This window comes from Thamnophis elegans, chromosome 2, assembly GCF_009769535.1.
Source record: "Thamnophis elegans isolate rThaEle1 chromosome 2, rThaEle1.pri, whole genome shotgun sequence".
NCBI lineage: Eukaryota > Metazoa > Chordata > Lepidosauria > Squamata > Colubridae > Thamnophis > Thamnophis elegans.
Genome location: NC_045542.1, coordinates 124,593,910 through 124,621,174, shown reverse-complemented (window position 1 = coordinate 124,621,174; position 27,265 = coordinate 124,593,910). Strand labels below are relative to the sequence as shown.

The window sequence follows — 27,265 nt, the reverse complement described above, 5'->3', positions numbered from 1 at the left end:
ATATGCTGAAACATTTATTTTATGGTTATGATATAGAAAATTGCTTCATATAAAAGGTTGTTCAGTAGAAATGCAATATTGATGTTCTTGTTATAAGATGTATCTACTATTTAAGACATTATTAATGTTTCTTGTCCATACTCACATATATGTATATACCCCAAATGTCTTCCAGAGAAAAAGCCAACTGTTATTTGTCTGCCTCAAGGAGATGGTTTTCTTGCTATTGATCAGCTTGCAAATGTTTGTTTATTTAGTTATTATTTTTATTTATGTGTTGTTCTTTCTCTAACCCTGGAGCCAGTTATCAACTTTTCCACCCATGGAGATCTCAGAGCTCTCTCTCCCTCATGGGCAATGAAATCATCATCATCATCAACACCACCACCACCACCATTATGATGAAAGAAACTGAAGGTTTAATACTGGCTGCTCAAGAACAAGCACTACAAAACTAATGCCATGAAAGTGAAGATACAAAAATCCACTGACAATCCAAATTGCGACTTTGCAACAACAAAGTCAAAACTGTTTCACATTTAATATGTGAATGCAGAAAAATTGCACAGACTGAGTACAAAGTTAGACATGATCGAGTTGCTAAATTAATCCATTGGTCATTATGTAAAAAGTATGACTTGTCTGTATCCAAATGTCATGGGAATACAAAGTAGAAAAAGTTACAGAAAATGAGAAGGTGAAGATCTTGTGGAACTTTCAAATACAAACAGATCATCATTTGGAACACAGCACACCAGATATTATGGTTGTCGAGGGCCGAAGCATACAGTTGATTGATATCGCTCTACCAGGAAATGTCAGAGTCAAAGAAAAATAACTAGAAAAAAATCATGAAATATCACGACCTGGCCATCTAAACTACACGGATATGGATGAAACATGTAACAGTGATACTCATTGTCATCGGGGCACTTGGTACCATATCCAAGAATTTTACAAAACACATCAAGAAATTGCAGCTTCCTGCAATAACACTAGCGGAACTGCAAAAAACATCATATATTTTAAGAAGATACTTGGTCATACCTAGGATGCTGGCAGCAACCTGAATCAACCATTAGCACCAGTCAATGGTATTTGTGACACATCTTTAAATGTTCACTTGACTGAGTTTCATGTTTAATGAATAAAGTTAATAATAATAATAATAATAATAATAATAATAACAACAACAACAACAATCATCCAATCATTGACAAACACAGTCCGAGTATCCAATCATTGACAAACACAGTCCGAGTATTCAGCACCGATATTTCAATGCAGTTTGGCATGGAAAAATGCGCCACTGTATCCATAAAAAGGGGCAAAATCACTGCATGTGAGGGAATTGAAATGCCCAATGGCCAATTAATTAAATGCAAAGAAAATGAAGCCTACAAATACTTAGGCATTCTGCAGTTGGATAACATCAAGCATGGAGAAGTAAAAACTATTGTCAGGCGAGAGTACACCAACAGAGTTAGGAAAATTTTGAAATCTAAATTGAATGGTGGAAATACAATCAAGGCCATAAATACCTGGGCAATACCAGTTATAAGATACACAGCTGGTATAGTTAACTGGACACAAGCTGATTTGGACCTTTTGGACCGAAAAACCAGGAAACTAATGACAATGCACTACAGTTTACATCCACGTGGTGATACTGATAGACTGTACCTGCCCCGAAAATCAGGTGGCAGAGGATTATTACAAGTGAAGCAAACAGTTGAAGAAGAAAAACATGCACTGGCTGATTATTTAAAAGAAAGTCAAGAACATCTATTAATCGAAGTAAAGAACAAAAATCTACTGAAGGCCCAACAGACAAAACAAGAATACAGAAAAAATGTGATAAAATCAAGAATGGAGAGTTGGCAGAACAAAGCACTGCATGGCCAATTTCTGGAAAAAATAAAAGATAAAGTGGACAGTGAACAAACTTGGTTATGGTTAACAACAGGTACATTAAAGAAAGAAACAGAGTCACTAATCCTGGCTGCGCAAGAACAAGCTATCCGCACAAATGCCATTAAGGCCAAAATCGAAAAATCCTCTGATGATGCCAAATGCAGACTTTGCAAAGAAGCTGATGAAACTGTTGATCACATACTCAGCTGCTGTAAAAAAATCGCGCAGACTGACTATAAATTGCGGCACAATTCAGTAGCACAAATGATCCATTGGAATTTGTGCAAAAATTATAATATTAAAACAGCAACAAACTGGTGGGAACATCAGCCTGAAAAAGTCACCGAAAATCAGATGGTCAAGATCTTGTGGGATTTCCGTATACAAACCGACAAAATACTGGCGCATAATACACCAGACATCACACTGGTTGAGAAAAATAAGGTCACAATCATAGACATCGCAATACCAGGTGATAGCAGGGTCGCCGAGAAGGAACATGAAAAAATCGCAAGATACCAGGACTTAAAAATCGAAATTCAACGACTATGGCACAAACCAGCAGTGGTAATTCCAGTGGTAATTGGCACACTGGGTGCTATTCCAAAAGCACTGGAATTACATTTAAAACAGTTAAAAATTGACAAAATCACCATCAGTCAAATGCAAAAAGCCGCACTGCTTGGATCTGCACGCATATTAAGAAAATACGTTACGACGTCCTAGGCCCCTGGGTGGGGCCCGACTAGTAACCAATGCCAAATCCGGTGAAACAACTGGCCGCTGTGATACAATTGTATAATAACAATAATAATCTATTATTATACTATTATAATTATAGTATATTATTATTATAAAAGTAATCAATGCCAAATCCGGCAAAACAACTGGCCGCTGTGATACAGCTCTGTTGTTGCAATAATAATAATAATAATAATAATAATAATAATAATAACAACAACAACAACAATATACCATAACTTTAGTTCAGAACCATACATAGGGACATGAAAGGGACATGGTGGCTCAGTGGCTAAGACACTGAGCTTGTCAATCAGAAAGGTCAGCAGTTCAGCAGTTCGAATCCCTAGTGCCGTGTAACAGAGTGAGCTCCCGTTACTTTTCCCAGCTTCTCCCAATCTGTTCGAAAGCATGTAAAAATGTAGTAGAAAAAATAGGAACCAGTGTTCCATGCGCCTTCAGCATTTAGTCATATCGGCCACATGACCATGGAGAAGATCTTAGGACAGTGCTGGCTTTTCGTCTTTGAGGGTATGAACAACTTACGCACGCTGACACAACAGGAATGTTATGCTAGAATATTGAATGAACCGTGCAATAACTAAATACCTTTTTCCCAAAACATAACTCATATAATGGTTTCTAATAATGGCTCCTCTCGCTGCTTTAGATTTTCTGTTTTTCCCAGTCGCTTCTGTGGTGGGGGACAAAAAAGAGGCAGAATGATCAAGATGACATTGTAGCACGAGCCCCCCCCTTTTTGCATGTCTGTTATGACACGACTGTACAGGCATGGTTGAAAGGCGTGGAGCTTGTGATACCATAAAGCTGCTTTTGTCATTCTAACAAGAACAACAAGCTTTCTGTGGAATCTTCCTCAGTTGTCCGAAATTCACAACAGCAGATTTTATCCACCATTATTTCATACAATAACCAAGTGTAAAAGTTGGAAAGGACCTTGAAAATCATCTTTGGTTTGGGCCCAGTGCTGGAATACACTATTACAGAATCCCTGACAGATGGCCTTGGAGTCTTTCTTGAAGCACCTCCAGTGAAAGGGGGGAAAAAACCACCCCTGACAAGGCAGTCTGTTACTCTATCCAACACTTCTTACCATCAGGACATTCTTCCTGATATGTTCTAACAATCTTCGTACTTTAAATCAAATCAACATCAAATCTCTTTATTATCTTTTTACAATAAAAAGAGTACAGTAAAAAGAGAAATAGTTTGACATAACGATTTAGCAATAGCAATGGGATTTACACTTATATCACCCCCATAGGGTTTTACGGAAGTCTCTGGGTGATTTGCAACCTTTTGCATATTTCCCCCAATAATTAGGGTCCTCTTTTACCGACCTCAGAAAAATGAAAGGCTGAATCAACCTTGAGTCTTGTCAGGATCAAACTTGCTATTGGGGAAGAGAAAAATAATATTAGGACAATAAAATAACATATTTAATTAAAAGTTTTATGCAGTTGTATAACTTGGGTGAATATATCTGGGCACTTGATATGTGAGTGTGGAATTAGCTTCTCTTAAAAATAATAAACATAAAATTTGTCTGTGTAACCCCTGTATTTGGAAATGATTGATATGTTAAATTAACTTTTGAGTGGGAGCCACCCAGATTTGGTTATAAGGTGGGCAGCTATATAAATGTTTTAAGTGAACAAACAAGTAAATAAATCCACTGTTTCTTGAACAACCCTGAATGAGACTTTCCCATCTCCTCCATAACAATTCTTCAAATACTTAAAACAACTAAAATGCATTCCTGTAGATTTCTTTTCTCCAAGTGAAGTTATTTTTTTTCTGGGCTCTTTACTATCTTGATTCTCTCCGGACTTATTTCAACATGTTAGAGTCTTTCCTAAAATATGGTACCAGAGCTTGATGCATTATTCTAGATAAGAGTCTGACTAATTCAAAGAAGACAGGGATGATGATGATGTGGAATCTTGGCTCTTAAATTCTGATTATGCTAGCTAGGATTTCATGTAATAGAGCATCACATTTTGGGCCCATATTCAACTAAGATACCTAGATCTTGTTTGTAGTACTATCACCCAATATGGTCACCCTGATCTTGTAGTCAAGCCTTTGATTTATTTTCTGTTGAAATGAAGGAACTTCAATTTGCATAGCTTGAAATTGATGGACAAATTAAAATTGATCTTGCTGATTTCTACTTGTTCAGGCATGGCAATATTCTCCTGATGTTATGTTTGTTGTTTGCCTGGTCATCAAATTAATTTATAAATAAGTTGAACAGTACAAGGGATCTTGCGGTGGGTCGCTCCATACTTTCAAATTTGACATTAACTCATTGAGTGGAATTGCTCATTTTACTCTGCTAGCTGTTGCTGACTATAAGTGGTAGTTCTCATCTCCATTTCAAGGCCATTGAGCCACCACTGTCTGAAGACATTTTCACAGTCATGTGGCCAACCTGACATCACAGAGTGCTATTACTTTCCCACCAAAGTGGTACTTATTTATCTACTGGCATTTGCATGTTTTTGAACTGCTAGGTTGGCAGAAGCTGAAGTGAGAACGGGATGCTCACCCATTGCATGGCGCTTGGGTCTTGAACCTAGGCTGGCACTTTCCAGCCAACAATCCCAGTGTCTTAACCACTGAGCTACAACACCTCCCTCTGCTATTGAAGAATGTTTATAAACTGCCATTGGTGAAGAACGTTGCAACAAAGATTCTGTTGTGCTGTTTTTTTAAAAGGGTCATAGGCTTCTAGCATAGACTGAACTAATTATTAGTTTGTTTGTAGACATAAATCACATATTGATGATAGCATAGGTAGAAATTTATCTACGGTCCTAGACTAATAAAAATAGAAACCAATGCAAAGCTTAAAAGTACATAGTAAGTCAGGCATGAAACAATTAATAATAAAAAGATGATATCAACCAAGTTCTGCAAGCCATAAATATTGCTAAAAACTTGGCAATATCTTAGTAGTTGCCTATATTTGGTTTTATAGGAGAAAGTCTATAACCCTTTGCCCAGAGAGACAACTAAGGTTTCGGACAAATGAATTTATAAATGCTAAATGTCATGAGTGATATAATGCACACATTAATAATTCATGGTTTACTCTGTGTCTGAACACATGAAAATGTGATTATCATATGGGAGACTCCAGTGGTGGGTTGCTCTTACTACCGGTATGATGATCACAGTCTGTTCATGCACGCACCGGACTTGTGCTGTGCACGCTCCTGATGTGCGCTGCACATGCATGCACAATCCACTGCCCCTGTGACAACCAGCTGCTTATTGGAGCATGTGCACACTTTACCATTTGTCCTAAAAACAGCTATAGAGTGCGGGCGGGCAGGTGGGCCAAACAAGCCACCATAATGGTACGCTATCAGCTGTTCGCGGCCACTACCAGTATGACTGTACCAGGCTGTACCCGCAGCAACCCACATTTGTGAGACTCGTATATCTGTTTGTTGTTGCTATTATAAGAAGCAACATGCCAAATGGGCTAAGGTAGAACACTTCCTAGAGGAATATGTAAAACATTATAAAGGTATCTAGAGAGCAAGTGGGCAGGGAGAAACAGTTATGTCATAACGGAAAGAAGTCAATTGCAAGATCTAAATCCAAAATTCTCTGTTTATTGAATAAAGGATGAAACAGCCAGGAGTAAAAAGCCAGAGTTAATCAAATAAGAGTCAATTTGCCTCCTTAGTTAAACCTATCAGAATAAGTGAACCAGAGAAACTTCCTTCAAATGTATTTCAACCAAAATCTGAAATGCAAAAGTCTCACACAGACTCCAAGAGAGACTACATCAAGCTCTATCCAAGTAGAGACAATTGAGGTGATGAGCAAGAGACCCTGAATATAGCTATGGGAAATTTAGAATGAATAGCTTCCAAAATATCTTTATAGACACTTAGCTGAACACTCTGATTTTTGGGAATTTAATTGCTGCAAAGATGTAGAGTTTGCCTTAATGGGTCACATATTTAAGGACAATGTTGGGCTCTTATAGAAGTCACTCAGTTGATTATTGCAGAAGGCTGAAGGTTGGAAGTAGATGCCTAGATAGTCCTTAATCTGATCAAGTAGTCTTTTATTAATTTTCCATTAATTTTTCATTAAAATTCCATTAATTTTCCATTAAAATTCCGTTAATTTTCCATTAAAATTCCGTTAATTTTCCATTAAAATTCCGTTAATTTTCCATTAAAATTCCGTTAATTTTCCATTAAAATTCCATTAATTTTCCATTCTATTTGTGGATAGAATGGCCATATCATCTCTGTAAAGAAGAAATGGAAGGGAACATGCATAAATGGCTTAAGACCAAGATATAGTAAACCCTAAAATATTGTAGACTCAATTACGTTTTTTTCAAGAAATCTACATATCTTAAAGTCGCCATGTTTGAAAAACATTGCATCAAACCTTCCTTATGGCTTAACTTTGATGGAGCTTAGCCTCCAGGTTTGAGAGGAATGGTACTTTGTGAGGCATCTGAAGGAAGCTATGTTTCATGCCACACTTGTCCTGAGATCGTAATCTATGTCATTTGTGAACTTACACCATATATGTGTAATATTAATTGCCATCCTAACTCCTGCCAATCCCATGGACACTTACAGTTAATTGTGGAATTCTTTGTCTCATGAAACTGAGCTGTCATATTTTCTTACCCTTTTACTGTACAGTAAAAGCAGTAGAAAAAATAGTATTATTGGAAAAAAAATATTTTTTAAAATAATCTGCTGCCAATGTTTGACATCCTGGATTGATTTCTGTTTTTTTTATGTAGTTGAAGTATTATTCTATTGTATACTTGATTTTAATTATTATTGGATATTATGAGTTAAATAAGTCTCAAAATAAATAAAAGCTTAAAATTGGAACATTGGTAAGCCTTTCTCTTGCTTTACACATGGCACTGATTGGATTGTCCTGATAATGTTAATTAAGGTCCTTTAATTCTTAAATGTAATTCATTCATTCTCTCTCTCTCTCTCTTTCTCTCTTTCTTTCTCTCTCTCTCTCTCTCTCTCTCTCTCTCTGTGTGTGTGTGTGTGTGTGTACAAAATATTCTTTCCTTTGGGGACATCAATCCAAGCTGACATCACCATGTCAGTGACATTTGTCACTGAAAAGGAAATGGACAAGCAAAGTCACATCCTGTTAGTCACAGTATGTTAATTTTCAGTTTCCATCTCTTTGGTAGATTCTGCAGCGTATGGATTTTCTTTATGTGACTGTCCCTGGATCCATTGGTCTTAGAAAATTATCCTCACCATTTTGAGTACAGGAAAGCACTGTAATACCTGCCCTAATCCATTTAACCAATTTTCAGGCATCAGAGAATCTAGTCAAAACCGATGTATCCCAGCTTAGCATTAACCATCTCTGAGCCAATACTAAAGTATAAAAATATAGTTCTTCTGGATGTAGCCAAATCATTGCTCTCTTGGCTCTGGAATATTGGTGAGGAGGCTATAAAATTATCAAGTGCTGGAAGTACTTTGTCACCAATATGAGGAAAGTTTCTCTCCATCTTTTCCTAACAGTTGTCTCTGAAGGTCTTTTGGTCTGGTTTTCTCCAAGAGAGAAGAGGATAATGGGGTCATCATTTCCTATATGGGATCTCTCTCAACTGCTGGTCAGATAAGGAGACTTCTGTGTCATGAAATGAACTTTTCTTCGGCACTGGTCTGTCTCAATTATTGACATTTGGGAGGAAAAAGCAAGCTTTTTGTATGGATCCTTTCCTACTTCTGGTCTCTGTTAACTTATTATCAGCCAGGAAACAGTTGGGAGATCCCAGTGGCAGAAATAGCAATAGCACTTAGACTTATATGCTGCTTCACAGTGCTTTTACAGCCTTCTCAAAGCGGTTTACTGAGTCAGCATATTGCCCCAAACAATCTGGGTCCTCATTTTACCCATCTTGGAAGGATAAAAGGCTAAGTCAACTTTGAGCCAGTGAGATTTGAACTGCCAAACTGCAGTTAGCAGTCAGCTGAAGTAGCCTGCAGTACTGCACTCTAACCACTATGCCACCTCAGCTCTATAGCAAAAGGAACTTTTCTATATTTCCTGGTCCTTTCAACCAGATGAGTGGTCTAAGAGGATTCTCTGCAGTCAAGGCTTGTGATACATAGGCTTTGAGAGCCCTCGGTTCAGGCCAAAGTCTCTCTGAACTGGTTTTCTGTATGGGTTGTTCAGTGATGCTGAAACTGCCCATCCTGGGAAGGAATTCAGATGTCTGCTTCCTGCACATTCTGTGGGATTCCCAAGAGTTTGCATTGTAGTGCACATGCACAGGCAAGACTAAATGACCTCTTAGTCAATGCTGCAGGAAAAGGGTCTTCTTTGCCTCCTTTTATGGAACTCATTCCAAAAGGTTCCTCTGATGTTTTTCCTCTTGGATGAGGCTGAATAATACTGTGAAGTAGATCTAAAAGGAGCAACCTAATCACATAACTTTAGTTTTAGGGGGAAGAAGGGGGACTGCTGTTGCCTTGTTAAACATTTTGAGAAGATAGCAATAACACTTTGACTTATATACTGCTTCACAGTGCTTTACAGGTCTCTCTAAGCAGTTTACAGAGTCACCATATTGCCCCCAACAATCTGGGTCCTCATTTTACTCACCTCGGAAGGGCGGAAGGCTGAGTCAACCTTGAGCCTGGTGAAATTCAAACTGCCAAATTGTAGGCAGCCAGCGGCAGCAGAAATAGTCTAAGTACTGCACTCTAACCACTGTGCCACAGGGGCTCATGATGCTTCATTAAGCTTGATTGAAACTTGACACAACCCAAATAGAGAACACAAGTAGACTCTAGGATGGATAGACTCAAAGATGGCTTGAATGAGCCAGTTTTCTTTTTGGTTTCAACACTATGGTGTTATTGAAGTTTAGATCTTTAGAATGTTCACATTTTTGACTGATGGAGGCTCAGTGTTCCCAACAAAACTATACATTATCAACAGCGGCCCAACCATATAATTTGGGAACCAAGATTTAAGGTGGTTTTTACAGAGAAGAATAATATATCTGGAAAGTATAATAATAAATGAGAATCATAACACCCCAACCGCAACTCTGTTGGAGCATGCCTACCTCAGCATGCCTATGGTGAACAGATTTATTTCATTTGAAGTATTAATCAACTGCTTCTTCCCAGATGGTAATTTGCCCACCTCCATCCTGAAGTCCAATTGTAATGAAACCATGATTGTAAATGGGTTATTTTTGAACATAAGCACCCTATGTGTTCAGTGGAATTTAGGCCTTGCAATTCTGAAATTCTGCTATTAAGTTAGCCGGAAAAGGGAATTGTACAATATACTTTGAAAGCCAGAGGGAAAAACAACAATACTGGGGCAAGAGAAGTTATATGCAATTTCTTAATAGGCTTGGTAAATTGTCATTTACTTTAACTCTTCTTTTCCCTCAATCCATGGAAGTTGCAACTGAGGGATATTTCTTTTGTTTCATGCTCCAAGTAGTGTTTCTCAACCTTAATGTGGCTAACTGGGAATTTTGGGAGTTGAGTTCATACTTCTTGAAGTTGCCAAAGATGAATGCTACAGAGCGTCAATGAATAAATGTAGAATCTTGGTACAAATGACACTACTAGAATTTTCTGAAATGTTCCATATTTTTGATGGAATAAGATGAATTTTTATTCATCTTATTAATTTGAAACTTCCATCAGTCTTGTGTATAGAGTAGAATTCCTAAAGTCAAGTGGTTTGTAAATCATAATGTGTTGGACTTTTAGCCATTATAGCAAGCATATCTCTCCAATCTGGTAAAAAGAGTTCAAGAATGGTTCTAGATCTCAGGTGCCCTGGTTGAATAGCATTGATTGTGGTTGCATTCTATTTTCATAATTCAAATATAGCACTGAATGATGCAGCTTTTCTCAAAGGAGAAGAAGCAATGCAAAGGACAAGGAACTCTGTAAATTTACCCTGCAAAATAAAAAATCTCTATACAATGTAAAAATTGTTTATTTTCTCAGTTTTACCCTTTGTTATTCTATTTTACTACTTATCCTGTACTACTTTATTTATCTTCCTACATTCTATCCACTTATCTCTACAACCTAATCTTCCTTCTTACTATATTGATTTATTTAAACCATCCCTATTTTCCCTTTGAATTCTGCCTGGACCACTTTTCTTAAGCTTTTCTACATCCCTCTAGTCCTTTTTACCCACTAAGCTCACAGTCATCCATATGGCCTCAGAAGACCAGATCATGAATGGAGGCTGGTATCCAAGACTGCTCCTTCCTTCTGACTTCAAAAGTTGTAAATCTATACATTTCAGGCTTTCTGAGCCATCTTTCCTTCCATTCTCAACTTTTGTGCTATAGGTTTTTGGAGCCAGATGTTGCATCAGTAGCCTCATGCAGTTTGCAACTGTTCTGGCCAGGAACCATCTTCTTTCTGATGGGAGGGCCCCCGATTTTTCCCTAGGTTCAAGTTATGCTATCTTTTCTTCTCAATGTAGCTTCAGATCTCAGCTGGTCTTCTTCCTGTTTAGTGAACTTCAAAGCTGTTCCTCAGTCCCCCAGAACTGAAGTTACAATGATCACCAAAGGCAGTATGTGACTGGCTTCAACTTTATTGTGAAGCATCTGATGCACTTACAGTAGCTGCACTGTATGCTATGAGGTTCAAACCTTCAATCGTGGATCATTTCACTTTAGAAGACTATATAAAATGCCTTATCTTTAAGAGTTATCCAAACTATTAAGCTGTTTTTTTTCTTCTTCTGGGTGTGTCTTTTCTAAGAGTTCCTTTCAGTAAGTTTGTTCACTTGCCTCCTCTCTATTGAACAATGGCTTCAGCTGCTGCTTCCCCTTCTCTCCTCCTCCCACTTTTTCTGAAAAGCTATTGCCTTCTTGCCACTTGGTGAAACCAGCAAAAGAAAAAGGAAAGCAGAAGTACAGAAGCTGGCTATCAGCCCATTCTTTTCTCCTTCCATATGATAATACTGAAGAGAGCATCTGGGTTAAAATAAGTGGAGGAATAATTATAAGCAGTACTATAATTAGCAGCTAGCAATATCTGATCAACCAAGGACAAGATGTGGATGATGTCTTCCAAAAAAGAAGTTGCAGATCTTTTAAAGAGGCAAGAAGCAATGGTGACGGGCCACTTTAATTACTTCAAGATCTATCAATCATGTCCTCCCCAGAAACTCCTGACTTGTCTAGCTGACAACTTTTACTTTCAGGGAAGGGAAGATTGCCCAGGAAGATCAATTATCCTTGACTTGATACTAACCAAGCAGAATGACTTAGTTGAAGAACTGGAAATGCAAAGTTCTTGTGTGATGGAAAATAATACGGAGTGTGGGAAAATTACTTTATCTTGAACTTCCTAAAATGATATGATAATAATCTCAGAGCACTAAGAAACAGGATTCTGGGCATGGGGACACTAATGGCAGAAAGAGCTTGAGATATGGCAGAATGGCTTTAAAGAGTAGATAATGAAAGTGCAAGAGGGAGGCGGTGGCTCAGTGGCTAAGACGTTGAGTTTGTCGATCAGAAAGGTCGGCAGTTCAATGGTTTGAATCCCTAATGCCGCGTAACGGAGTGAGCTCCTGTTACTTGTCCCAGCTTCTGTCAATCTAGCAGTTCAAAATCATGTAAAAATGCAAGTAGAAAAATACCTTTGGTGGGAAGGTAACAGTGTTCTGTGTGCCTTCGGTGTTTAGTCATGCCGGCCACATGACCATGGAGGCGTTGGCTCTTCTCCTTTGAAACAGAGATGAGCACCACCCACTAGAGTCAGGAAAGACTACCACGTATCTGTGAGGGGAACCTTTACCTTTACCTTTAATGAAAGTGTGACTGCAAAGAATTTCAACAGAAATAGATGACAGAATATACTTAGAAACAGCTTAGTGAAGATTGCCGAACCCCAGCGATGCCTACAGAAGGTGGGAAGGACGCCATGTCATCAAGAAAGAATGACTAGAGAAAGCCTGGATCTATAGAGATGGTGTCAGAAAAGCTAAAACTCAGTGCGAGTTCAGATTCAGAACAATGGAAAGGGCTCCTTCTGATATCTTCCAACTACAATGATTTTTTTTTAAAAAAAAAAAATCATCAGCTTTGAATGAAGATAGCAAAATGTTGATAGTAAAAGAAAAGGTAGAGCTACTTAACTCCTATTTTGACACAGTCTTCCCCAACAAGAGGGCACACATTCTAGCAGGCAGCTGAGAAGAGGAAATTAATAGGCAGGATGGAAGCTTGAAATTGATAGAAATATAGTCAAGTCCTAGCGACACTATTTACTGGGTGAATTGCCTTTTAGCTACTGAAGGAAATTGATGACGGCCTTGTTGAACCTTTTCTTATTTTGGGACAATGGGTAGTGCCAGATAATTGAAAAAGGGTAAATGTTGCTCTTATCTTTTTTATAAAAAAAAAAAAATAGAATTGGTGTAGGAGATATTTGAGCAACTTTAGACCATGCAGTTTGACACTGATACCTGAGAAGAATCTAGAACACATCATAAAGAGACATTTCCTTCTTGCTCTGATTCTGTGGTTTCCTGGCCTTTTCTGTTTCTCCTTTTAATAGAATTGGGCACTTTCAAAGTCTTAATCCAAATGTCATGGAAGATCTTGCAAACTTTGTCAACATTTACTCTTTGACAGCTGGGAATAACTCTGAGGATTTGCTGTATTGTGTACTGTCTTTGAGAGCTGAGCTATTGCTGAATTGCAAATAAAAAGATGAAAAGAACCATTGTCAGTCCTATGAGGAGAGGCAAACATGGGAGCAATGGTCATCTTGCATATATATGTGGTCTTCTATCTAAATTTCCAGCTCTGTCACTGAAGCCTCTAGATCCTTCAGTTATGGCAATAGATCAAGATATATGGGTGTGTTGTCCCACCCAACTACCTACATAAAGATTCCTCCGAGATTGGCTTCTCTCCCAGATTCCAAATGAGTTCATCCCTTACTGAGTAAATTCTTCGCCTGCTGTCCACTGCCTCTTTCTTTTTCTCTCCTCCTTCATGTCAGCAAATGATGAGTGAGAGCAGTGGGCAGAAAATTGGTGTGAGATCTATTTTTGGGTTGTCTGCTCAATTTGCAGTGAGGAATTGCTCTCGGGAATCTGTTGAGTAATGAGAGAACATGAGGACTAAGAGAAGAAAAGCAACTGCCAAGTCTCAACCTGGCTTTAAGTGTTCCGTGCAAATGACTTAATTGTGATGTGGAAACATAGGAGAATGAGTGTGTCTCTGCATATAATGCTTTTTTTTTAAACCAGTAGTGAAGAATCATAGTCCTTGTCCAAAGATTTGATAGCCAGTGTGAGTATGGAGTAGTGAGTAAGGTGCTCTCACCCACAATGGATGAAAACCAAGTTTGACTCTACTCTCAACCCTGCTACCATAGCAGGCACTTTGGTACAATCCCAAAACAACTGAAGCACCACTTGAATACCATCAGCATTGACAAAATCACCATTAGTCAATTGCAAAAGGCAAGTTTACTTGGAAAAGCTTACTTCCTGCCACAAGACCATCAAACAATATTTGCCCACACCAAGTCCTTGGCGAAGACTGGATAGGTGGACAAAGTGCCAAATTCAGTCTAAACAGCTGGCTGACTATGTGATGAACCATAATACTTTAAAAAAGGGTCACACTTTAAGACAAAAGCCCCCCAAAGCTAGGATTTTGGTTGAAATAATAGAGAGGATAATAAAAAAAAAAGCAAAGTGTACAAATGCTGAATAAACTGAACTGCGTCATATGAACTACAACCAGCTACAACATAGAAACCATAATATCCAAATGGTTATTAGTTGCCTGCTCAACTCAAAATGGAGGAGGAAAAAATCATACAAATAGATATTGACAACAATTGAATATGGAATCCATGAATATATTCAGTCTATTTGCTTACAGCAGGGGTGTCAAACTCAAGGCCCGGGGACCAGATCCGGCCCATGGGGTGCTTAGATCTTTGAGGCTGACCTCCAGACAGTGAAGGACTGGCCTGTGGTGCCTTGCCAGCAAAAATGGAGCTCCATTTTCACATGGCAGAGGGTTGCAGAAGGCTTGGGAGATGGTTTTCACTGGCAGAGTGCTCAGACTGCCACAGGCTCTCCTGAGTTATGTTGAGCTGGTCATGCCCACCCTGGCCATGCCCACCCTGACCCCCCAAGGACAAGCACAACCCTGATGTGGGCCTCAATGAAATTGAGTTTAACCCCTGGCTTACAGCAATAGCATTTACTGTTTCACAGTGCTTTGCATCCCTCTCTAAGTGGTTTACAGAGTAAGCATATTGCCCCCAACAATCTGGGTTCTCATTTTACTTGACCTTGGAAGGATGGAAGGCTTGACCCTGGTGAGATTTGAATGCTGGCAGCTGGCAGTCAGCAGAAGTAGCCTGCAGTATTGCATTCTGACCACTGTGCCACCACAGCTCTATTGTCCAGAAAAGACCAGTACAAGATTTTAAGTTTAATTTCTGGTAGGTAAATAAGGTAACAGTTGACGAGGAAATGTGCCCAACCATGCCAGAGTGTTTATGGTGAAATATGTAGCATGTTTTTGGAGATCTTGGAAATTGACTGAAAATTAGACTGTGCTATTGAATGCTAGTAAGGGATGCGATGTGGCTAAGATGCTGAGCTTGTCGATCAGAAAGGTTGGCAGTTTGGCGGTTCGAATCCCTAGCATTGCATAACAGAGTGAGCTCCCATTCCTTGTCACAGCTTCTGCCAACCTAGCAATTCGAAAGCATGTAAAAATGCAAGTATAAAAATAGGGACCATATTTGGTGGGAAGGTAACAGCGCTCTGTGCACCTTCAGCATTTAGTCATGCCGGCCACATGACCCTGGACAGCGCTGGCTGGTCGGCTTTGAAATAGAGATGAGCACCATCCCCTAGAGTCAGGAACAACTAGCACATATATGTGATGGGAACCTTTACCTTTACTATTATTGAATGTTAAATGTACACACAGTGTTCTATCCAGCCCCAGGTTCTGGACCCATCTCATACAAAGAACCTTCCCATATTCCAAGCCCTGTATTGCAAATCTCATTTTATTATAGAAACTGCTGGTTGCCAGCAGCCTTTCACATTTCTCATTCCAGCTTTTCCTAATATAGTTTTGTATCCTATAATCCATACATAGTTTGCTTTGTAAGCTACTTTAATGAACAGTTCATAATATCATGACAAACAAATCTTATCCTTCCTGTTCATAAAATAGATAAATGGATTTATAAACCTGGAAAGCCTCCTTTTCCAATTGTACATCTAAACTGTGCATTAGAAATCCACACAATCCAACATGCCATAAAGAAGATAAAACAAGATTAAAATGTTAAATCAAATAAAAAGACCAAGCTAGAAGGATATTAGATCCATTCACAGAAGGAAAAGGCATAGCAGCCCAAGGTGCTGAAATATGACTCTGGGTCAGGTATTTAGTTTCTTCATCCCAACTGAAGGACAGTTTCTTTGAAGAGGCAACTCAGAAATGACATAATTCCGTTTCTGCATTACTGTAACTCCTCGTAATTCTTAGAGCCCTTCCAGTTATGTACCACATAGCTGGATGAAACAATATTACCCAGAATTAACGAGATGATCTGATGACTGGGAATTACAAAATAATGATTACAGGAGACTGAAAACAACTAATCTTTAATAAGAAAGGAATTTATCAGAGGTCGCCTAGCTGTACAGAATTAAGATCCCAGTAGCTCGATGATCACTTAGGATGTCCCATATTCAAAATCCCTTCCAAGGAAATTGGAATTTGGGACACAACGGAGAGATGATCCTCTTTGAAGACGATTATACAATATAAAATATAAATACATTTAGAAGGGTAACAGGTGGGTAAGCGTAGCAGCAAAACATCGATCTAAATCCGCTCGGGGACAGAGGCTTGCTGCCTGCCTGCCTGCCTGCCTCCGGCGTGCCGTCCATCCCCTGGTGCCAGGAGCCCCTGAAGCTTCCCTTCCGCCACCGCTGCGCCTCGCCTTGGCTTCCCTCGCCGAGCGTCGGTTACCTCGGCCCGCAGCTCTGCGTAATGACGCGCGGGAAGCAGGCAGGCAAGGCTTGGGTGGGGAGAGGAGGGCGAGCGCGAAGGAGGTGGGCAAAGCACGAGAGCAGGAGGCGGAGAGGAGCCGAGCAAGCTTTTAAAGCGACAGCCGAGCCTCCTCTTCGCCCAGTGCTGAGCTGCAGCAGGAAAGGTAGCGCGGGCGGGCAGAACGCCGACGGCAGCTGGCGCCGGACTGGACTCGACTCTCTTCCACGCCTGGCCGCTCTCCGCCCCCGGGGGAATCCTCGCCAATCGCAGAGGGAGGGGGACGCGGAGGGACCCCGCCAGATCGGGCGCTTCTCTCTACCCAACCCAGCTCCGCCCAGCCCAGCCCTGCCCAGCCCAGTCCGCTCCTTGGCGCCCTCCTCCGCCGACTCAGCCGCCTTCTCCGCTCTCGTCGTGCACCATGCTCGGGCCGGGGCTCCGCGGGGTGCAGCCACCGACTTTGCCGAAGTTGCCCTGCTGGTGGTGCCTGCTGCTGGAGTGGCTGTGCTGGGCAGGGGCTCGGGGCCAGGAGATGTACGCGCCGCACTCCATCCGCCTGGAGGGGGACATCACCTTGGGCGGCCTCTTCCCCGTCCACGCCCGGGGACCCAGCGGCGCGCCTTGCGGGGACATCCAGCAGCAGGACGGCGTCCACCGCTTGGAGGCCATGCTCTATGCCCTGGACCAGATCAACAGCGACCCCGAGCTGCTGCCCAACGTCACCCTGGGCGCCCGCATCTTGGACACCTGCTCCCGAGACACCTACGCGCTGGAGCAGTCGCTCACCTTCGTCCAGGCGCTCATCCAGAAGGACACCTCCGACGTGCGTTGCACTAACGGCGAGCCGCCCGTCTTCGTCAAACCCGAAAAGGTGCTGGGAGTCATCGGCGCCTCGGCCAGCTCCGTCTCCATTATGGTGGCCAACATCCTCAGGCTCTTCCAGGTAGGACGCGTACTCGGGCGGCAGCTTCAGCAGCAGGTGGTCGGTGAGAGCCGAGCGCCCGGTGGGAGACCCGTGGCTTGTATTGGAGGCGCGATTGTACCGCCGAGGAGAGAAAGATAAATCGAGCGTGCGCGGGAGCGCTCTCCGCTCGCATTTCACTGACAGGGTGGTTGGGAAAGGTTGTCTAAGCTCATTCCCCATTTGACCCTTCAGTTCTCTGAAAGCAGCATCAACTCCTTCAGGGTGCAGGGAATGCAGTGGATCCCCAGGCTACCCGCCTGGAGTGCCAGCCCTCCGTTTGCTTTCGGGCCCACGCTTTTATCTCCAGGTAGTTTTTGCTCGTCGACCTGCCTTCTCGATTTCGCTTTTGCTGGCTTTCCCTTTCGCGTGCGCTATCCCTGCCAAAAGGCGAGCAATTTTTTCGAAGCTGCCTCCTTCGAAAGCCATGGGAATCGTGGCGTTCGCGCGTAAAGGAGTTACTGGGGATGGAGACCGATGAAAAGATTCGCAGTGTGGTTCGCGTTCGGCTAGAATGACCACTTGGTAAAGACTACGACAGCGGTTCTACCATAGATCTTCCTTCTTACCACCGAGCAGGCAAGCAAACTGCCGTGGTCTTTTACCGCAGTTTCTAGGGAACAGGCCGCCTTCTAGGGGGTTACCATGCTCAATTGCTCCAAAGGCTTCGGAAGAACTGAATTCGGTCCTTCTTTTAAGTTAATGGCGTGGCTTTTTTTCCTTAACTTCTCTGTAAGCATTTGAAGGAGTGGGGAGGGAATATTAAGTGAACTTTAGGAAAATATCACCAGCGACGTGTTCTGGGACACTTCCTCAAGGGGCGTGCAAATTGGTTAACCAGCAGAGCGCTCAGTGCACAGACAAAAAATATGGCTATAGCGACCGGGAGAGCAATTAGCCCATTCAAAGTGTCTTCTCTAATAAGGCACTTTGTTAGCGGTGGTGGGTCTTCTAATGGAAATCCAAACCCCTTCAGTTCGATGCTTCCCGAGCTTGATCTGTTTCTCTGGCAACGTAGCCAGTTTACCAAGTTGCTTCAATAAAATGCTGGAATCCGGGAAGAAGCGTTTTTTCCCCCGCTGCCTGTAACGCCTCCCTCGAACTGGAGCGAACTGGGAGGAGCAGGGCGTGGGTTGCAGGGTGTGGGATAGGTGGTGCTACAAAACCTTTATTCCACGTGGCTTGTCTTAATATCGCGGCCGAGAGTCCGTGCCTCGCTTACCAAGCCAAATTTCTCCCTCGGGGTGCTAAGATTCCGCAATTGCATCAAAGCAATGGCCAAAGGAAGCCCCCCCCCCCCCAATCCTCGGAGACTCAAATCTGCGTCGTGGTCTGAGATGAAAATTACGCTGCCCCATACTTGGAAATAATAAGCGGTTCGAACAGTTGTCCAACTGGATTCAGTGCCGTTTCTTCCAAATTAGCTGTTTTCGAGCCCGTGTTTTAAGCGAGGCGACTTTTCATTTTGAATTGAACACCCCCCTCCTTCCCTCTCACCCCGCCCCACTCCAGAAGCTTTCTGAGACTCACAGAGACCGGCGTCGGAACTGACAATGGGGGATTTTGGGGAAAGATTGCTAGCGTGCGCCGAAATTGCTCCACGCTAGGCGGAGAGCGAGAGTCTGGCTTGGAGTCCTTTGAGGAACAGAAAAATGAGAGCGCTTTAGGCGGACAAGGAAAGGCAGCCTCTTGTAACCTGCGCGCCGTAGCAGAGCTCCGACGGTGGGGCGCTGTCCACCTCCGGGGTGCTGAATCCGTCTGGCTCCTCCGTTAAGTCTCACTTGCTTTCTCGTCACCTTCCCTTCTTGGCTTCGCTCCTGAACAGCTGTTCTGGCAAGGGCGGCGACCCGGAGAGGCCTCCCGTTGCGAAGGAGAGGGGTCTTGGCTCTACAGAGGAAGAGAGAGGGCAGCCTTTCCATCCCTCAGATCTTTGCGCTCTCCTTGGTGCCTTAAAATAGAGTTTTCCAAACTTGGCAACTTTAAGACTTGTGGACTTCAACTCCCAAAATTCCCAAGCCAAATTCTTGGGAATTTGGGAGTTGAAGTCCACAAGTCAAGCTATCAAGTTTGGAGACCCCTTCCCTAAAGCAACAGAGAGAAGGGCTTGAAAATGCTTCCCTTTGCTGCTTGGTCTCTGGGCTTCAGGATCTGTTGGTCTGTTTGTGCATGTTTTGTCTAGAAAATATCTTGGCTGGCCTTGTGCCATTACACAAGCAATATTTGGAAAAAATAATTTGAGGATCTTGCATTGATCCTATCAGAAGTTATCTTCCTTAAGGCAACAGCCCTGGGCAGATTATTTAGCCTAGGCATGCAAAACAGGATTAGAGTCTCTGTGGTTGATCTCACCAAATGATTGATAGATTGATTATGTGCCATCAACTCTCAGGAGGGTCTCACATACAGTATATTAATTGCTTAACTAGTATCTGACCAGAACAACCATAGGGATTTAAAACAACATTTTTAATAATGCCATATTGGTTAGTGGTGTTTGAGCAGTTGAGGTGAGCCAAATCTGTTCCAAGACTCTGGCCACCTTTTCTGGTGTGGAGAGGTTTCCTCTCAAGACCAAAGTGAGCATTCAGTCTCAAGCCGAATCATAAATATTCTAAAAGATCTCCCTTGCACTACTTACTGAACTACAAATGAATCAGCCACATCCAACCATACATATTAATTAGCCCTGCAAATTGCCAGTATGGAATAAGCAAAAGATCTTAGGTGTGTGTGTGTGTGTGTGTGTGTGTGTGTGTGTGTAAGAGAGAGGTTGGGAGGGAGGGAGGAAGAGAGAGAGAGAGAGAGAGAGAGAGAGAGAGAGAGAGAGAGAGAGAGAGAGAGAGAGGTGGCAATTGCAGCTGTGTGATATAAACCTAATCTTCTTCATGCGTTGATGTTGCATGCACCTTCAAAAGGGACAGGTTTATACAATGCTGCAGGTACCATCATCTTTCGTGTCCCCCCATGAATGCAGCTGTTTGACGAAAACCTGTCAGGTTCAGATTGCAACCAGCTAATCTCATACTGAACACAAAAGCAAAGACAGCTCTTCCTCCAGTCTCCTGTTCTTCCCATGCAAACATGAAAGAGTTTCACAATGGCCCCAGCATTCCGGATATTATATAATGAGGCTTCAGGTCAAGCAGATCAATTTCCTGTTCCTGGGAAATTTTTGTGCAAAAGATGCTGAGAATGAGCTCCGAATTCCAGATTACTTTGGTAGAGCAATGACAGAAAATGCTGTCTGGATTGCTCTGACAGATTATGAATATTTTAGAAATCAGGTGCCCATTACTATAATTGGAGGTTGATGTCCTGTCATTATTCTTCACACTTTAGCTCTTGAAACTCTATGCTCCCTTCCCTACCATGTTGCCACATTTGAAAGAACAATGAGAAATAATTGTCAGGAAGCAAAAGATGAAATGGAGCACAGGTACTAGAAAATAACTGAGTCTTTCAGTATATGAGACAAATAGATGAATAAAACAAGGAAAGAGCTTTAAATGGGCTTAATTTTTCTCTAGGCTTTTGGAATCAGCGGGTTTAGGTAAATATGAAAACAGTTAAAGAAAACTTCTCAAATGTAATTTTTATTTGGAGCTATAACTTTAAGAGCTGTAGTGGGGCAGAGGTTAGAGTGCAGTATTGCAAGCTACTTCTGCTGACTGCCAGCTGACTGCAATTTGGCAGTTCAAATTTAACGAGGCTCAAGGTTGCCTCAGCCTTCCATCCTTCCGAGGTGGGTAAAAGCACTGTGAAATGGTAAATAAGTCTAAGTGCTATTGCTATTGGTATAACTTTCCAACTAGACTTGAGAACACTACTCAAATTAAATATCAGTTACAGGATCTCTGCAGTTTGGGTAGAACGTAAAGATATGCATCATCAATAATTTGTGGTTCAGTTTTGTTTCTGGATAATTCAAGCATCCAAATTCAATTGGATATTCAATGGTTTTTAATGACAGTATTGCCATATGTTATGTCATAGTTTGGAATTTAGCTGAAGGAAGGAGCAAAGGAAGTCTCAAGCAAGATTTTGATGCCTTTCCCATCACATTATCTAAGCAAGGAACACTTATGTAATCTCAAGGCTCTACTCCAAGGCTTGGATATAATGATACTATCTGTAGATCTTTATAATAATTGTGAGATCTGATGTTGAACAGGAGTTAACATTGCTCGATGTGACATAAAATATATTATACTTTTCGAAGTATACTTTTCCCCCCTAAAAGAGGGTGGAAATGTTGGTGTGTCTTATACACTGAATACAGCCATTTTTGGCCTCTGGAAATCCCACCCCACGTGTTGTTTTTGCCAAAAACAGACTTGTTTTTCACAAAAACAGACATAAGAGGGTTTGGGAGGCCTGCAGAGTGCTCCTAGGGGTTTGGGAGGGCAAAAATGATGCATATGGGGTTTTGGAGGCAAAAAATGGTCCAATTTTTTGCAAAATCAGGGGCATTTCTGCTCTCCCCAGCCCTCTAGAGCACTCTGCAGGATTCTCAAACCCTCTGCATACCCCATTTTTGTGAAAAATGGGCTCATGTTTGGCCTCCCAAACCCCCCCAGGAGTGCCATTTTTGTTCTCTCCAGCCCCCAGGAGCACTCTGAAGATCTCCCAAACCTTCTGGCACACAGGCCCCCTCCCTGCAGGCCGGGGAGGGCAAAAACCCTTTTTCTTGTTTACCTCTTCAAAATCTTGGTGTGTATTATACTCTGGTGCATCTTATAGTCTGAAAAATATGGTACCTATCAGCCATTCTTGGAGATACACATACACATTTGCTATGATCCCTTTTAAAAATATGTGGCATAGGTAAATGAGTTGGACTAGAACAAACACTGTAGTGAAAGCTTCCATGAAATTTCCAAAGAAGTGGAGTTGGTCACTCATTCTGGCGCAAGTCAAACAGTATGCAATCATCAAGTCATCTCTTTGAAAGCATGAAACTTTCTCAGACTCTAACTTGGAATTGAAAAGTCCAATAGAATAAGATAGAATCCTTTATTGGCAAGTGTGATTGGTGCATAAGCTCTCAGTGTATATAAAAGGAAAAAAAGAAAAAAATACATTCATCAAGAATCATAAGATACAACACTTAGTGATAGCCATAGGTTACTAATAAGCAATCAAATCATACTAGGAAACAAACAGAACAATATAAATCATAAAAATACAAGCAATATGGTTATAGTCATAAGTGGGAGAAAGAGGTAATAGGAAGGATGAGAATAATAATAATAATAATACATTCTTAGTAAATAGTTTGAAAGTGTTGTGAGAATTAGTTGTTTAACAGAGTGATGGCATTCAGGAAAAACTGGCCTTGTGTCTAGTTGTTCTGGTGTGCAATGCTCTATAGCATTGTTTTGAGGATAGAAGTTGAAATAATTTATGTCCAGGATGTTAGGAGCCAAACCAGACAGTTATAGAGGTGAAGTTGACCGACTCAATAATTCTTCTGAAGAACTGAATAAACAGCTCTTTGGACAGTTTGAGCTTTCTGAAAGAACATTCTTTGTTCTGCCTTTTTGATGATCTTTTTAATATTAGGTGTCCATTTTAAGTCTTAAGATATGATAGACCCTAGATATTTGCGTGACCCGACAAATGCGCGCCCAACAAATGCGTGCTGACAAAACCGCCGTGACAAAACGGCGAAGTCGAAAGCATGCCCACTGAGGTGTGCCGACAAAACCGCACCCACAAAAGCGTGATTAGGGTTTTTAGGTTAGGATTAGGGTTAGGGTTAGCGTTGTTAACGTTGTTACCAACCGTTGTTTTTGCGTTGTTTTCGATGGCGCGCTTTTGTCAGCGTGCATTTGTTGACGCGCTTTAGTGGGCGCACTTTCAATTTCGCTGTTTTGTCACAGCGGTTTTGTCGGTGTGCATTTGTTGGGTGTGCATTGGTCGATGAACCGATATTTGAAGGTCTCTACTGTTGAAACTGTTTTGTCTACTATTGCGACATACTGTGACATACTGTGTTGCCTAGTATTGTAAGAGGTGGTAGTATAGTATATAGTGTATAGTGTATAGTGTATAGTGTATAGTGTATAGTGTATAGTGTATAGCGTATAGCGTATAGCGTATAGCGTATAGCGTATAGCGTATAGCGTATAGCGTATAGCGTATAGCGTATAGCGTATAGCGTATAGCGTATAGCGTATAGTATAGTATAGTATAGTATAGTATAGTATAGTATAGTATAGTATAGTACAGTACAGTACAGTACAGTACAGTACATTATATATATAACACAGACCTTTCCAGAAATCTGTGCCTTTTTTTACTGGATATGAGAATGATAATATATCAGTATAGATCTACATAAAAAGCTCTTCCATTTTAGCTGTGGAATATTTGATTTATAAGCAGTAATAGCCAGTAAAATCACATCTCTTACCTGAAGCTGTTGTCTGAGACCATATTGCTATTCCAGATTTCCTTAACTGTGTCCCCAATTTTTCATTTACAGAATTGATTTTCCTAGCTCAAACCTTTTCCTTCATCTGTTTTGTTTTCTTACCTTTCTAGAGTTATGAAAAAAAGAAGGAAAAAGAATACTGATTGCAGTAAGGATGTCACTAGTAATGTGATAAGTCTTCAGGTATCATATGTTTGCATTTCTGTGAAAATCAGTTTTGCTTGGACACATTAAAGCCATAAAATGTATTTGTTTCTATTTAGAAAATTAATTACACTAAGGGACTGCAAAGGAATTTTTTGGTGGGGAGTAAGAATATGATCCTCTTTTTATTAAATTAAGAGACATGCAAAGTCTACAATTATAGCTACTTGATGAGTAGAATCTGTGATAATCAGTGCACTGTAGATAGAATATTACATAGTACAAATGTGACAGAAGGAAAGTGGGTGTGTTACAATACATAATTTAGAAATGTAAGTGTGAGATGAGAAGGAAGCTTTCTCATTAAGCCAAGTATCAGGTTCTATTTTCATGTACTATACAAAAAGTTAAGTAGAGTCAGCTATGCGGTCAAAATTTGGATAATACATATGCATATTTCTAGTGATTAAGACTTAGAGCCTAACTTACTACTGGACTTATAAATGTTATGTGATCCTCCATCATCCATTCAGTATGCCCAAGAGGATATGGTATCTATAGTACATATCCAAATTTGAGAACTAGAGAAATGAATTATACGTAGTATCTGTGACACCCACTCGGTGGATGAGAGTGAGTTCCCCTCCCCCAATGTGATTGGCACAATCTCTGCCAACCTTCCAAAATTCAAAACATGGCTGTATCAACAGATTTGCATGTTTCACAGAAATAGTGATTTGATGAAGTGGTTACAGTATAACACCTAATATTCTCCACTAGTCTTTAAATAATAACATTAATGTTTTTAATTGTAGAATGGTTTTTAATATTGCTATTTTATATTTTTATTATATGCTGCCCAGAATCCTATATTGTGAGATGGCCAACTGTATAATGATGGTAGATATAAAAATAGATAGATAGATCGATAGATACATAGATAGATACATAGATGATGGATGATAGATGGATGATAGACAGATAGATAACATGGCACATGCAAAACAAATCAGTTGAAATTTGAACATGCCATTAGATGACATCATAGGCTAAATGATGAATGGAGTTTCTGTATGATAGAACTGATGTTGCCAAAGTTCTTTTGGAGCTGACATATATAACTATTGTAATTAATATCCTAATAAACAAAGAATACTAGTCAATTTTTTTTCTGCATTTTTGCCAAACTTTTGTGCATTGTGCAATATGGCTTTTTATGCATAGCTTTATTGTGAAATAGATAAGATGTGGATGTGGAACTTACTTGTACTGTATCCTCAGTAGTTTGAAGTTCTATTTTTTCCCTATCTGAACACTTATACTTTTAATTGTTAAACAATATAAATAATTCTCTACAATCATTCTTTGATTCCTTGTGATCCATAATACAACATTGTTTCTTCAGCAAATTGGTGTATAACTGTCCTTGCAGCAAATGCTCATGCCTGTCTGTCTGTCTGTCTCTGCCTGCCTATCTATCTATTTATCTATTTATCTATCTACCTATCTACCTACATACCTACCTACCTATCAACTGTCATGTAAATGAATAATGATGATGCCAATATAAAGTAAAAGAAAACAAGAAATCTAAAAATGCAATAGAAGGAAAAGAGTAAAAGAAAAATAGGAAAGAAAAAAGATACAGAAAAGTAGTTTTTGATATTTATAGCAGTTATAAGTATAATTATAAATTTCCTCTTGCTATTTGGTTACAGTTCTCTTTTTTCTATAATTTATCTTGTCTAAACATCAAATCTATCAATCATATTTTTTCTGTTTCACACATATAATAGTTTTCCAATCACCAATAAATGTAGATATTGCCCATTCCTTGATTATAGAAGTCAGTTTATCTATCTCAGTAAGTTCCATCACCTTCACCAACTATTCCTCCATCCTGGGTGCTATTGAGTGGAATAATCTCATTTTAGCTTGCCAGTAAGCTAACTTTAGTGTAGCTTCCCATGCTATAATTTAATCCCAAAGTTAGGCATAAAAATACTCCTTCTGCGAGGTTACAGAGTGATAGAGTATATAGCAAAAATCAAGAATTGTAGCTTTGGCCATTTTGTTAAAAATATTTTTTTTTAAAAAAAAGAAAGTTCTAAAGCATTCTGGGAATTAGGTCAAAAGTCAAAAGCCTCTTGCACAAGAAATAGTTTTGGAAAATGGGAGGACAGAATTCATTGCAAGATTAGGTAGAATTGAAATGTCAGGTAGCTATGTACTTCAGACAGAACTTATTAGACACCAAAACCTTTATGTGACCTCTGGGGTGGAGAGGAAATGTTTGTTTTACTTTGTAGGATGTTATGTTGACATTTAGCAGACATCCAGCAGTCTACATCTCTTACTACTACAGACAAACTATCAAAGAAAATACCAATTAGCATGAAAGTTCACAATAATGGTCATTATTTTAGATTGTGCTGCAAACCTATGTTGACTGCTTTTTAGACTGAAAGACACCAGCATGTGATAAAGCACAGATTACAAACAGTTTGTGATTTTCAGTTGCACTGATTCAGTAAACCTGACTATATGTCAAAATCCTCAGTCAAAATCACCCTTTAAGCTGCATAAGTTTCTAGCAATAGCACTTAGACTTATATACCACTTCACAGTGCTCTACAGCCCTCTCTAAGCGGTTTACAGAGTCAGCATATTTCTCCCAACAACCTGTGTCCTCATTTTACTGACCTCAGAAGGATGGAAGAATGAGTCAACTTTGAGCCTGGTGAGATTTGAACTGCCAAATTGCAGTCAGCTGGCAGTCAGCAGAATTAGCGTGCAGTACTGCATTCTGACCACTGTGCCACCATGGCTTTTACCATGGCTCTTGAACTACTTTTGTTTTGAGAATCAGGGGCATAAAAGTCCAAGAAAGATTGGCTTTCTGGAAATGATTGCTTAGAGCAGACAAATTTCATAATGAAAGAATAAATATGATTTATTTCCAAGT

General features: G+C 40.5%; 1 protein-coding gene across 1 annotated transcript in view; it reads left to right on the top strand.

Annotated features, from left to right (window-relative positions):
* The first annotated feature begins 17,282 nt into the window (after positions 1-17,282).
* The window catches only part of GRM7 (glutamate metabotropic receptor 7), a 474,525-nt gene continuing 464,542 nt past the window's right edge, over positions 17,283-27,265 (top strand). The window contains exon 1 of the mRNA XM_032210561.1: positions 17,283-17,702. Within this exon, the coding sequence (XP_032066452.1) occupies positions 17,292-17,702 (411 nt within the window). The 5' untranslated portion in view covers positions 17,283-17,291. The remainder of the gene's footprint in view (positions 17,703-27,265) is intronic.